The 14,575-nt window shown below is 44.4% G+C and overlaps 1 protein-coding gene across 1 annotated transcript in view; it reads left to right on the top strand.

Moving 5' to 3' along the window:
• Nucleotides 1-431: 431 nt before the first annotated feature.
• Nucleotides 432-14,575, top strand: part of LOC144769151 (transmembrane protease serine 9-like) — a 1,211,004-nt gene continuing 1,196,860 nt past the window's right edge. Inside the window, exons 1-2 of the mRNA XM_078653156.1 lie at nt 432-525; nt 1,149-1,184. Of these exons, the coding sequence (XP_078509282.1) occupies nt 432-525; nt 1,149-1,184 (130 nt within the window). The remainder of the gene's footprint in view (nt 526-1,148; nt 1,185-14,575) is intronic.

The raw sequence follows: 14,575 nt of genomic DNA, 5'->3' as shown, positions 1-14,575 counted from the left end.
GAAGTCTGCGGGGGAACCTCCTGATGCAGTTGATGCAGCAGGGCCCCCTTAGGCGTGAAGTTGCAGCGCAACCCACCACACAAGTTTGGCGCAGCTCAGGGTCCTCATCCTCCACAGCTTCCGGCCAGGACAAATTCATCAGACCTGTGATGCTGAGAGGCACCGCCCACCATTGGTAATCCCTTCAGTGCACCCCAGTGTAGTGGTGAATCGCAGTATGCACTGCAGATCTCCCTACATTGGTGCGCAGGAGTGCCTCTTCCATTCACAGCTCCAAGGGGCTCAAGGAGGTCTTCTGACACAGGTCAGCAATGTGTCGCCGTGCGCCCTGCCAGACTTCACCACCAGGTAAGGGCGATCGCCGCGCCTCAATGTCTACCACCACAGCTCATCGACTCCACAGCACCTCCACATCCCACTCAAGGCTCCATATGCAGGACCAGCGAGACATCCAGGCTCCAGATGCAGGACCAGCGAGGCCTCGTGGCTTCGCTAACAAGGCAATAGTTTCAGCGGTACACAGCGGTAAGAAACCTGCCGCTAACTAGCGTTAGCAGTAGTTTTAGCCAGTCCTTGTACTTATGCCCCAAAGTTTCATGCCTGTAAAATTCAGCAACCATAGGTTTGTCAAATTTCACAAGAATTCACAGTAGTACAACAAAAAGTTGCCTAAACCCAGTCTACGGAAATATACTGCATAGAACAGCAATCCCTATTGACTCAAAGTTGCAGATGAAAATGTGTTAAAATAACTTTATTAGACAGCGGACATTTCACGTTCAGTTATGTGGTCAGTAGTTGTAATGCTTTTAATTCAGTGTTTAAAGATGCAGAGTCTCAAGGAATCCAAACACATGGTTTAATATATAAATGAACTCTTATGTACTTGTGCCTTATTCATGTAATCAGCTTCTTCTTTTCTGAGTTTATGGTGGTCTCAAGGAACTGAGCCACTAACTAGCCTCGGCTTTAATACTTAAAGCCTGATATACATGTTTTGTTTTTATGCTATTTCTAGTTAAACTGATGTGTATTATCTTAAATATATGCACTGGTGCATCAGACTGCTAAAGAGTTGTTAGTGTGGTATTTCTTTGTAAGTTCAATATTATATATCTGATGACCAACCTCTTTATGTTTCTTTCCAGGCAATGCCACCTCTCCAAACACAACAGGACCCCTTGGTAAGAGCTGCCTACAGGCTTGTACTCATAGTTCAATGTGTTGGTTTGAAGGTGTAAGGATTGAGGTGGGGGGGGGCGATAATTCTGCAAAGATGTCTTGGTCAGAAAAATACATAATTGCAATGTGAAACACAAACCCTCTGTTGTCACAGAAACAATCCAGTGGGCTTACATATAACCAAATATGAAAAATGTGCTCCTGGAACTCATACATTGAGGGTAAAAGTGTGGCAACAGAAAGGGGGAGGAGTCACAAAGGAAGGAGTTATTAAAAGTAGAGGGGCAGATTTCCCAGCCCCCTGAGCCACGTTGCGCCCTATTTACAATGTGACGCATCTAGGGAGATGCGTCACGTTGTAAAGCCCTGTGCCACATGAAACCTGTGTCAGGGTTCATGCGGGCATTCCGGCTCGGGGGGGGGGGGCGTTCCGGTGCAGTAAATCCTCGGTTAAGTGCCTGAGTGAAATCTACAAGATTCCACTCAGTCACTTTTCCAACGCCACGGCATCAAAACCTTGAGCCTGCTTGTCGCAGGTGTAAGACGCGACGCACCACGTTATGTATGGGCAGGCCACGAGCATTACTGGAGTTGCGTCGCGCTTGCAACACGACTCCAGCAATGCGCCACCCTTCCGACGGGAGATGCGTCACACATCTGTTTATCCTTGCGCCACGATTTGCCACATAGTAAATGCGCTGCATCTGTGGTGGCGCAAGGAGAAACTTGTGTGACGCACCTTACGTTGTGTGACGCATCTTACCTGGCGCATCGCTGCTGATTTGCAGGGATGCGCCAGTCATCATTAATCTGCCCCCAGAGTCTTATAGATTTAGAGGCTTATTTACAAGTCCATTGCTCTGCCGGTGTGCCACATTTTTTGATGCACAGATGAGGGAGAGTGCAGACCTATTTTTACAAGGCCACGCAAAGTCACTTTGCGTGGATTTCAAGGTCTTGTAGATATGGAGTAAGGCAAAGCAGCTCATGTCTATGCGTTGCCTTACTCTGCATCAAAGAGGCGTTCCATGGGTTTTGCTGTGGGTGTCCCCAAGCAACACCCATGGATTTTGATGCATTCCCAGATTTACAATCTCCTCGATTTGTCCTCTTCATGTACTGCATTCTGCAGCATATATAGGAGGAGCCACCATTGATTATTTTTGTGCAGGAACGCGCCCCTTCCTGCACAAACGCAATCATTCCTCCAACACAGACCTGCATTGGCATGAGGCAACCAATTGTGCACCAGTGTATTAGAAGAGGAATTTGCTGTATCTCATAGAAACAGCAAGTTCCTGTACTTTTCGTTTGACACATGACAGCAGAGCGTAGTGACCTGCTCTGCTGCCCTGTGTCAAAAACTAGCTAATGAGGCCCTTATTCTTTAATCACTCTGCAACAAAGAAATTGGCAACAAGGATAAACATAAAAATAAATCTGTTCTGCATTTTAAAATTTCTTATAGGGTCAAGTAACCTACTACAGAGATCTCTGTGTCCAGGAATTTTCTGTGAGATTGTTTTTGCCTAGTCACAGGTTCAACTTGTAAAGTAGCATAGAGGGTTAATATGCCTGCTTCAAAATACATTGTGCTACATGCAGTTCACAGATGTGTATTTTTGTGGGTAGTTTAGTGGACCACTGCTTTTGACACAGAGGTCATTTTTGATACTTGCATTTCATAAACTCAAATCCTGTAGCATGCTGAGCTATGCACTGGCCTCAAGGAGCTGAATGCAAACTGCAAGGGATAGGTTTAAAATATTTTTTTTCCAATCCGTTGTTATTCTAAGGTTGCCAAAAAATCACTCTTTGGGTTGTAATAAAGACTTATTATCACAGACAACCCCAAACCACTATATTTTTAAATCCTGACTTTGTGTTTCTACCGACATGCATTCTTAACATTTATGCCTACCTGAATGACTCCTACACCTCGTAATGTTATGGACCATTTTAAGTACTTTGATTTACACACGTATGATTTATTGTCTCTGTATAATGTGTACATGTGATTTAATATGCTTTGACACCCTACACTGGGATGAGTAGGGCTATAAGAGAATTAAAAAAAGAAAAATAAATTAGAAAGTGCTACTAATTACCCATACTGATAGATATATCTTGCATTCGTCCAGTACATACAGTTGAACAAAGTCAAAAACCTGCTTCTAAATCGTCGTTTCTCAAGTTGTTTTCTTCTAAGTTTTTGTGAAGTGATAACAAGCTGTTCTCTATAACATACACAAATAAAAGAAAGGCTGTTGGTCCTTTAAGAAAGGTCTTTGTTTTGGTGAAAGTTGAAAGTGAAAGTAGGAAATCCCCAACCCTCACCATCTGCAGGTTGCTCCAAATGGAAAGTAGATATAACCCGAGCACTGTTGAATGTGGCCTATTGTTCTCAAATTACACAGGGACAAATTCAACATATTTAACTGGATCCAACTCGATCCCGGCTCAATAATACCAGCCAAATCTAGAATCTACCTTGATCCCTCTCATTTCCAACACAGCATGTAATGTTTCTTAATGATACACCGGTGTTAATGCGAGGACTCTTTAGCAATGGCTTAGCAATCAAAGGAGCAGCCGGTTCAGGGCATCTGGGCCTAATGTTTGCAATCTCTGGGATCAGCACCACAGAGCACATAAGGTGTTACTTTGCCAGAATGTAACAGTTGCACCATTATTCACTTCATGCTAGTTCAGAGTCCTTCAAATGGCAGTTACAGTATGATTCGCAGGCAGGGGGAATTGAGGCGTGACGTCACACTTCACTTTGTTCTATTGCATGGCTGATGGACCAGGAGTGATGTTAATCCCTTAGCATGGTGCTCCATGCTGAACCTGTGTCTCAATAAAGCACTCTAAATGGCAACTTCAGTTCAGCACATAGAACCTATTCGGTTTTCCAAAAATGACAGACGTAGAAGGCTTTTTTTTTTAATAAAAAAACGTCAAACTTGTTTTCTTTGGCGTTTTTTGAAAATGTGATAAACATACTAGTACACAGCTGGGTAGCTGACAGAGAATGGATCGTGTCTATAACCAAAGATCCTAGTAGTGTTTAATCGACTCAACTTGCAGGACTGGACTAGTTCCTTCAGTATGCAATGCTTGCCTCCCAAGTTGTCTAAATTGTAGTCCATTTATTAGGGTAGCCCCTGCCCTCATATTTTATTCCCTGACCTTGCACCAGTCCATGTCATTGATCCACTTCTTCTGTGTAGTGTTTCCTCTACCCCCCACTTGCAGGCAATATATCATTTCCTAACACCAGGCTAGGTGCGATCTAGCTTTTTTGGTGCATTGTGGTGAATTCCTTGCCTATTATGTTAAGTAGAATGGGAAGCAATCATTACAACGCAGTCATTACGACACACAACCTTTACAACGTGGGTGTTACAGCTTGACTGTATTTCCCTTGCATGCCATTACAACACAGATATTACAACACATGTCACTACAACGCATGCCATTACAATGCATACCATTACAATGCATGCCATTACAACGCATACCATTACAATGCATCCAACACTTATTCTACTGTTGCACTCTCTGGAGTGGGAATAGTAAATTTTACCCCTACACTATCCAACACTTACCCCACTGTTACTCTAAAATTATTATGGGTTGTGATGGTATGCTTTGCAATGGTATGCATTGTAATGGAATGCATTGTAAAGATCAGTTCTAAAAATGTGTTGTAATGGCATGCATGTAAAGGTAGCAGCGATGTAAAACCCGAATTGTAAGGCATGCGTTGTAATTGTTTGCATTGTAACATCATATATTCATGAAGAATTTGCTTTGGTGTGCCCTGTATGTGAGTCCCCTACAAGCATGACATGCAATCTAGCACTGACTGCCAGTATGTTTGTATTGCTTGGTATTTCCAGATGATATGATTGAAGGATCCCACTGTGCCACAACAATGCAGGCACATCTCATTAGTTGCACTTTTTTTGAAGGCTTAATCTTGAATAAAATGCCATATTGATTATTATATAAGGCAGGACCCTGCCCATATTGCTACTACCCCCAGGTCATACAGTGGCGGCCAGAAATGTTTGCCATAAGGGGAGCGGGTCTAGCCACACACACATATACACTAAGTCTCTTACACCAATGCGTTCACAAATGCGCACAAACACACTGATTCACACCACTCACAACAAATTCATACATAAACACACATACTCACCAAACAATCAAAAACTAAAATGTACCTGCACTGCAGTTCCTGGAAAGGAAAGCCTCAAAGGTCCCACGAGGGTTGGGACTGCTGCATATCCTCAGTAGGTCAGCAATGAGGGAATCCTAGCATGGCCAGACTGGTACTTCCGGTCACCGGGCAATCCCCGGTAGGCTGAATGGGGTGGGGGCCGGTTTTCCGACAGGGAGTCGTTTTTTTGGCTGGGGCCAATTTTTGGTCCGACCGTGAGTGAGGTGAGTCCCAATTCAGAGAGAAGTCTGATTGACTGTCTGTCGGAGTCTGACACGCACCTGCGTCCCAGATCTGATAGTGTAAAGGGACTGACAGAATCTGCCAGAATCATAGTTTTACCACTTAGCTGCACTGTGAGGTCCTGGGCAAAAACGTCATCGCTTACACACCAGTTTCCATCAGGAGGAGGAGGTGCTTGTGCGCAGAATGATGCACTGTCTCTGCCTCTGCTGCGTCTGCGCGCCTCTCTTAGGGTGCGGCTGATGTCATCATGCCGCATGCACTTTGGGCCAGTGCAATTAAAAGTGCGTGTGACTGCCTGCCCTGCAGCATCACGAGTGACGACTGAGACAATGCAGGCACGGTGCGCACTTGACCGGAGCCTCCGGGCAGCCATAATTTAATTATTCCTAGGCTAGCCGTAGCACCCTCTGTCTGCCACCAGCGCCAATAGCAGGTAAGTTTTTCTGGCATGAATTAATGATTCATGGTGAGGGTGGCACTGTTGGCACTGGGCGGGCATCGCGCCTCGCGCAGTGGGGTGTCAGCCAGTCAGTCAAACCACTTTATTCGATTAATTAAAATCATAAAAGTACAATACACAAAACAGAAAACAGGAGTATTATCATTCAATACAATTAGCAATGTAAAAGGTATAACATTCCTACAAGAGATCTATAATTCATCAGAGCTTGAAAATTATCAGGTAAAAACAAGTACATTAGAATAAAAATTGAGAAATTCATACGTCATTATTCATAGGAAATCTCCTTTACCTGCGGCGGACAGTAGCAACAAGGAAACTAGCAATGTTAAAAATATTCCATGTATCATCTAGCAATTGAAGATGCATTAAAGCTGGTCTAACCTGTAGGAAGCCCTTTCCCCTCAATAGAGGGACTAGAAATCTCCTCCGTATGCCAATGTGAAAATCACAAAACATGATAAAGTGCATTGTTTCCTGTGGTGAAAAATTGTCGCACTGACATGGGCCAATATCCTCTAATTTACACCATCCAGTAAGATTACTCAGTGAAAAATGAATCATATTGAAGCGGAACCTAGTCAGGAGCCAATGATGGTAAGGCTTGGACACACTTCTCAGGCAGGGCTGAATTAATGGGGAAGAATTCATTAGAAAATGAGCCCTAACCAAAGGTTTTTGTAACTCCCATTCCTCCCGTTCCAACGTCAGTATTTTAAAAAATTGTGATTTCACCCATTTTACGATTCAGAAAAGGGGGTGGTGATGAACAGAGTGTCTGAATTAAGCAGACCACTCTTACCCAGTCCAAATATCACAGCTTGATCCATCACCGTTTTTTAGCTCACTGCACCATCCCAGCTCAGAACCTGGCTACATGCAAATTAGTCTGTTCCTGTCCCAGTGCATGATGGGAACAGGGCAAACCAAACTACCAAGCCAATTCTTATACTGGGAAGGAAACAAGCTTCCGGGGACCGGTTTCTGGCATTTCAGCCGTCGTCAGCCCGGCTTGCTTGAATCCTGATGGTGCAATGAGCAAGGGACTCACATCTGAGTATACCCTTCCACGCTTATGGTGGACAAAATGATTCAGAAAAGGGGGTGGTGATGAACAGAGTGTCTGAATTAAGCAGACCACTCTTACCCAGTCCAAAGATCAGGGCTTGATCCATCACCGTTTTTTAGCTCACTGCACCATCCCAGCTCAGAACCTGGCTACATGCAAATTAGTCTGTTCCTGTCCCAGTGCATGATGGGAACAGGGCAAACCAAACTACCAAGCCAATTCTTATACTGGGAAGGAAACAAGCTTCCGGGGACCGGTTTCTGGCATTTCAGCCGTCGTCAGCCGGCTTGCTTGAATCCTGATGGTGCAATGAGCAAGGGACCCACATCTGAGTATACCCTTCCATGCTTATGGTGGACAAAATGATTCAGAAAAGGGGGTGGTGATGAACAGAGTGTCTGAATTAAGCAGACCACTCTTACCCAGTTCATTTTACATCATCTTTTTTGATCCCTTCTGGGACATTATAAATATTGGGTCGCCCTAATTTAAGAAACATGCACTTAACGTAAGACAGCCACGGAATGCTGCTGGCTTTATCCAGGTCAACACAGTCCCATAAGATCTGATGGTTCAAGGTTATCTCTGGATTGAGCCAGGTTTTAATCCAGCAAACTAAGGGAGCCAGTCTCAATGAGTCAGTCACATATCCCAACCCCAATTCCTGAGGAATGGCAAAAGTAGGGGTTGTTTGGGGCACAGACAGGAGGGTACATAACAATTTATTTTCAGCCAACTGCATCCCTGCCAGCTGTTTGTAGCCCCAAAAGTTTTATCTTTTCTGTTACTTTGGCCCATTGTCATGACGTGTGATTTCGACATAAACAGCAATAGCCAGGCATTAAGATCTATAGATGGAAAGAATAGTTTCAAAAGGCCTGGCTCCCAATCGCTGTGAGAACCCCATTAAAGCTGACGTAGATCTAACTGCTGCATTTTTTTTAGCTTTATATTGGGGGACCCAGGAACCTCTACCATCGAATAAAACCCCTAGATATGTAAAAGAGGTCACTCTGGACACCTCAGCTCCATTGCATGAAAAAGTTTTATCTTTTCTGTTACTTTGGCCCATTGTCATGACGTGTGATTTCGACATAAACCAGATCCAGGGATTTCATGTAAGCCCCAAATGCATCCAACAGTCTCTGGAGGCCTATGGCAGTTCGGGATAATAAAACTGCATCGTCCGCGTATAGAAGGACCAGAATAGTCCTAGTCCCTACGGGCGGAATGTCTAAACTAGCCTGATCCAGGGTTTTATCTAGGGCATTAATATAAAGGGTAAAAAGTAATGGCGCCAATTTAAAACCCTGGCGGACACCTCTGCCGGATTTGAAGTGTCTGGTGCATTTGCCATCCTGAGTGACCCTGACAGCTGCTAAAAGATCCCGATGTAAATGAGCTAAAAAGTGAACCAAACATGAATCAATACCCATATCAAGTAAAATAGTCCAGAGCGTCGATCTGTTTACCAGATCGGATGCGGAGATAAGGTCCATAAAAGCCATTTGCAAAGAACCTTTTTTGGCTATGGTGTATTTGCCTATTAATAAATATAAAGTAAGGCACTGATCCATGGTGCTTCTGCCTTGTCTAAAACCATACTGGAGATTGGGTAAGACCCCATTATCATTTACCCAATCAGTGACTTTAGCCAGGATCACTTTACCTAAAATTTTGCCGGCAGAGCCAATCAATGACATAGGTCTGTAGCACCGTGGATCTCCTCTCTGTCCTTTTTTTAAAACTGGTATAATTGTAGACAAGTACCAAGATGCAGGAAACCCCTGCACAACTGAAGCATTAAACACATTTGCCAAAATTGTTGCCCAAAATTTAGGTTCACCTTCATACAGGTCTCTGGGGACACAATCAGGGTCGGGTGCCTTATTGCCGGATGTATCTATTATAGCCTTTTCAATGTACGCCTCTTTAAAAACCAATAAAGGTAAAACACCATGTATATCTGAAGCTGAAGAGGGATCCTGAACCTCGCTTGATCCATAAATAATCCTAAAGTGCTCTTCTGAAATATTAGTTTCCCGGATATCATTCTCTAAACCCGAGAAGAAAGGTTTGTTAACAATAGCCCAACACTTTGAGCTATCCTTTAGGACTTCAACAGACATTAGAGCGTTCCAGGCCTCTGATTTGATGTCACTTTTATGATTATATACCGCTAGCTTATAGTGCTTCCTGAGACTAGCTATCTGCTCCCTGCCGCTTGGTTTATTTTTCAGGGCTTGTACTAAATTTCGATGGGCCCTAGAGCAGTTTTCGTCAAATCACCTTTCACCTGGGTTAGATCTGGGTTTCGTTTTAACAGTCAGGTCAGTTGCTACCTTGTCGCAGATACCTTCAAAGGCTCTAATGACCTCAGCCTTTGGGGTGGAATAATCCGCGCATTTTGCGATATCATTTTTAGCCTTCGTGCATAAATTATCAAAGAAAGATTCGGGAATTACCTTGGACCACTTGAGCCTCCTGCCCTGGTCACTTATTGCCATGTGTTTAACTCCCGTGTTCCTAACCAGTGAGCACAGAAGACCCAGTTCTTTGTTTAATTCAAGAATTACTGCGACCCGCTCAGATAAATCATTGAAACCAGATTCGAAGAGGCCAGCTCCTGCCAGGAGGTCCTCCAGAGCCTCCCCTTTTGCGTGTGCTTAAAGTGGGGTGACACTGAATAATCAGGGCGCAAGTGATCATCAACATAACAATTCAGATTGCACAGATGAATATTAAAATCGCCCATAAGTATAATATAATAAAAAGTGGATTGCTTCAATCTATACACTTCTAAAAAAAAAATCAAATAAGATAGGTGTTCATTCATAAATGTTTATTCCCCAGAGTCATAACAATGAATTAATAATATTTTAGGGCAATTGGGGGTGCATAGTTCTATTATCAGGCAATTATGGGAGCTTACCTCCATCACCTTCATGGACCCTTTTAACTTTAAAGAAAAAAGGAACGCTAAGGCCCCCTTGGCTCTACCTGCCGGAGTAGGACGTGCAGGTGAGCAGTACGTTTTAAACCCATCCAGCCAAAAGGTGCTCTCCCTATCCCATGTTTCCTGGAGAGCATTAATGTCAGGTTTTTTTATAAACTCAAGCCAGCTAGGATCATCCCTTTTAGATCTGAGCCCCGCAATGTTCCAGCTAATGATCTTACAGTTGGGGGCAACTTCTATGTCAATAGGCTAGAGATTATTACTGGGATCAGATAGACAATCATGGGGTAACTCTAGTCAATCATTCTCGTCTAGCTGAGACAGTGGAGAAAATCCATTTGATAGGGCTAAGCCCACTCTTTTGTGGCCTTTTTGCGTAGGGAAAGTTTGCGGGACTATTATGTTTCTAACACTAAAACTTTCTGGGTGGCGCTCCAGATTTTTAATTTCAACAAGGCGTTGAGGAGACTGATAGGGCCTCCTCTAATATACCTCAGAGTGGGTTTTACCAAGTACATTTGATCGTCTTACTGGGGGATAATGATAACCCAATGGCAGGGCTCTAATGCCCCCCTTACACTTCTACAGGTCCAGGTCCGAGGCATCCCAGAACAGTCTATCAGCTGCATTTCATCTGTTAAAATTAACAATGGAACAATCGCCATCAAATTGTTTCGGGCGATTACCCACCCACCCCACCGATCTGGCCATTTTATTGCTAGAAGAGATCTCGGTGTTTCCAGTACAATATTGTTCACACCATTTTTTAGCTTTTAGTAACAGGGCAGGGGTGGATTCATTATCCTCAGCACCAAGTGGTGGTACCCTTACAAGGACCGCAACCAAAGGGGTCTCCTCTGGGGGGAGATTAAGACTACAGCAATTGGGTTTTACAACCCTCACATTTGAGGGTGGGCGCACCCTAGTAACCAAGGTCTGGGCATTAGCTGTCATGTCCACAGAATTCCTGTCGCGATGGCTGGAATTTCCCCACCTCTTAGGGGGGCCCCGGTGTGCTCCAACTCTCTCCATTAATCCGGATTCTGACCTTACTCGTGAGGGGGAAGTGGTTGGCCACCAGAGTTGTCTACACCTGTGAGTAGCCTGGTCTTTAGCTGGGCTTTAGGGAGCATAATTGAACTAGGAGAAACAAGCAGAGGTTTCGCAGCTGTTAAAAAAGGATCAATATGCTCAAATTTTTTTCAAAATCCCAGCAACACAAGTGTTCAAAGTGTCAATAATGTCTTTAGCTATGCTTATGAGAGCAGACTCCAGCCTTGGGGTAAAGATCTTCTCCATCATATTCTGAACTATCAAGTCAGTATTTTCGCTCACAGCATTGCAGGTTTTTCTGGTGGATCTCCTTTTTCCAGCGGGCCCCAGGGACATCCCTTTTTGTGCCTTTTCCAACACAGACAAAGGTTCCGTAGTGACGTCGCACATGCCCCCAGTATGAACAACATTGCATGCTAGAGTGCCCTGCGCGACTGCCGGTGTCGTTATCAGTACAGTGGGTTCCAAGGGAACGGGAATTATTGTCACAAGGTCGGGTGTAGCATTCCCCTCATCTGGCTCTTGGCTCGGTGCCAAACCCAGCTCTTTTTCTGCATTAGCGATTTCCTTGTTTAGGGCTCCAACCGCCGAGGTTAAATATGATATAATAGATTCCGACTTTTTTTGTATTTTTGCTTTTACCCACCCGGATCTTGACTGCACAGTTGTTTTCGCTTACCCATTGTTGACGTTAGATGGGTGGCCCAGCCCAGCCTCTTCCAGTCACTGACGGGCAAGGACGGGCCCGCCCTTGGCCAGGGCGCGCCCGAGCACGTCCCGCGAAGTGGGAGTCGCAAGAAATTTTTTGGGCCTCCTGGCGCGTGTCAAGCACAGCTGCTGCAGCCCAAGGAGCAGTCTGGGAGCTGTAGTCTCCCTCCGTGAAGAAGTTGCCGGTGATGCTGGTATTGCACGGGTCCGACGAAGCGGGAGCCCCGAGGAACTTTATGCGCCTTCAGGCGCATGTCAAGCACAGCTGCGGCAGCCCAGAGAGCAGTCTGGGAGCTGGAGTCTCCCCCGTGAAGAAGTTGCCGGTGTTGCCGGTATTGCACGGAACCGCAAGGAACTTTATGCTCCTCCTAGTGCCTGTCAAGCACATCTGCGGCAGCCCAGGGAGCAGCCTGGGAGCTGTAGACTGAACTGAACTAAGCTAATGCAGGCTGGCTGGCTGGCTGGCTGCTTTGTTCCTTCTCCTACTTTAATCGCGGCCTACTGACAGACGGGGGGGGGTTGCAAAAGTAAATTACAGGCCCAATGCATTTATTTGCACATACCATCAGATTGAGGCCTAATCTGATGGTATGTGCAAAAAAAAAACTTAGCAAACATTATTTGGGGCATTTGGAATGTTGTTAATTATTCCAAGGAAAGAAGTGATATTTTATAGTTGAATGCAGGTCTATGTAACATAGCTGCCAAGGTTTCAGTTTGCCATGTCTGACATTTTCATAATTTCATTGTAATTTTGAGTGCCATTTCAACAACTATGAGTGACACTTTCTCGTGAGCAAAATCAACCAATGTAACTTGTTAGCAGTGTTAACTTCTTGCACAAACCACACAGGACTCAGGGTAACCTCACCAATACACAGAAAGAACTTGTCTCCCTATAAAAAGCAGGCTAAGTAACAATAGGAAAAACAAGAAATGTATGCCGAAGGGGGCTAATCACCCTTTTAAGGTCCTTCTGCATGAGAGCCCTGCTCTCTGCACAGCATGTCCCAAACATCGCGACTCGTGGACTCCAACATGGAAGTACAGCCGCAACTGCCAGACTTCAACACAGTGTCCTTGGCTGCTCAGATGTGGGAAGCATCAAAGCCGACCAACTCAGAGCAACCCGCCTAAGCTTCAATGAGCAAAGCTCCACTCCCCACAGTAACTCACAGCCATCAACAATGAAAGCAACAGTAGCCCACTAGGCTGCACCACCATGGACAAAATCAGGTATCCGCAGAGAAGATGGGGAAAAAGGGTGCCAGGCGAGGGCCTTTTATTGGAAGGGAAAACTTGAAATTGATAGTGTCAGGTGGAGTCCGGGAAAACCAAAACTGTTGGGAATTCAAGCATGGGAGGAACATAGGGGTAATGTATTAAAATATGTAACTACTTATTAAGTTCCAGTCAGTCTTCTATGATGCTTTCTACGATGGACACAATCCCAATACTGTAATGGACAATATTGTGAATGATGCTTGCCAGGCACTTAACACAAAACAGTTATGATCCAAGCTTCTTATGGATCTCAGAGGTGTATTTCACATTATATATCATGAAATCTTTTTGAGCACGCTCCACAAGATTTAGTTCTGATGGAATAGTTACACACTGGTTCACATCTTATCATACAACGAGAACCAGAAAATGTATTACACACTCACACTGTCCGTGCATTGTTCAGATTCCGATCAATCTGACTACTAGGACCCATATTTGGAAATCACTGCCACCTCATATCTGAGTTTTGCACTGGTCTAGTAAGATCTAAAGTACCCTTGCATGCTGTATGATAAAACTGGAACGAAAGAACAACTAAGGGCCACATGCATGAACACACTTACCCATAGACACAGAATGGGCAAAACCCTTTGATGCATCTGGCCCTAAGAGCAGTGGTGACCCGGCTATTTAACAGCTAACAACCAGTTGTCAACTGTGTAATTATTTTAGTGTTTTGTCATTGGCGCACAGTTGATGTCGGTCTATCAAAGTACTAGAAATCTAACAGCAACACCAGACAAGTATCAATAAAGACAGCCCATAAAATAACTTGCCTCAGACATTAAGGGGTTAATGTGCATGTCAGACATGTTAAAATGGCACAGCCTTTTAATGAATTATTGTTCTGTTTAGATCAGAATAAAAAACACATAGGGCTGCTTCAAACAAGAAAAAAATAACCGATTAAAGCAATCCTTTCGGCCGGGGAAAATAAAATATGCATCTTTTATTCACTAAAATGCAGCATTCACTGAAATGCAAATTCGTAGTGGTCGCGACACCTACAGCTGAGCACTTCTTGTTCCATGACTAGTTGGGTTAAGAACCGTTTACCTAATCTCCAGACTTACTCTTTTCAATTGCAGGAAATGCTTTCCCCTAAGCAATCACTGTATAGGGATGTCTCACAAGGCAGAAAGGCGACAGTCTCGGTACTATCAAGGCTACATAATGGGCAGTGTAACTTGTTATGATCAACTCAATATTGTGGTGCATGCAGCCACACTTTGGTTACAGCCTGCAGCCTGTAGTCTTGCCTGTAGTGATGCCAGGGCTTCTGAACTACTACACAGTTAGCTCTGTAACAGGACCGGGCGGCAACTACTGACTGCAGGCAGAGCTTTCTGATCGTGCGCTGCTGAAAAGGAAATTATTTCTGAG

This window comes from Lissotriton helveticus, chromosome 7 (assembly GCF_964261635.1).
Source record: "Lissotriton helveticus chromosome 7, aLisHel1.1, whole genome shotgun sequence".
In the NCBI taxonomy this organism is placed as follows: domain Eukaryota; kingdom Metazoa; phylum Chordata; class Amphibia; order Caudata; family Salamandridae; genus Lissotriton; species Lissotriton helveticus.
This window is presented reverse-complemented; position numbering and strand designations above follow the sequence as displayed.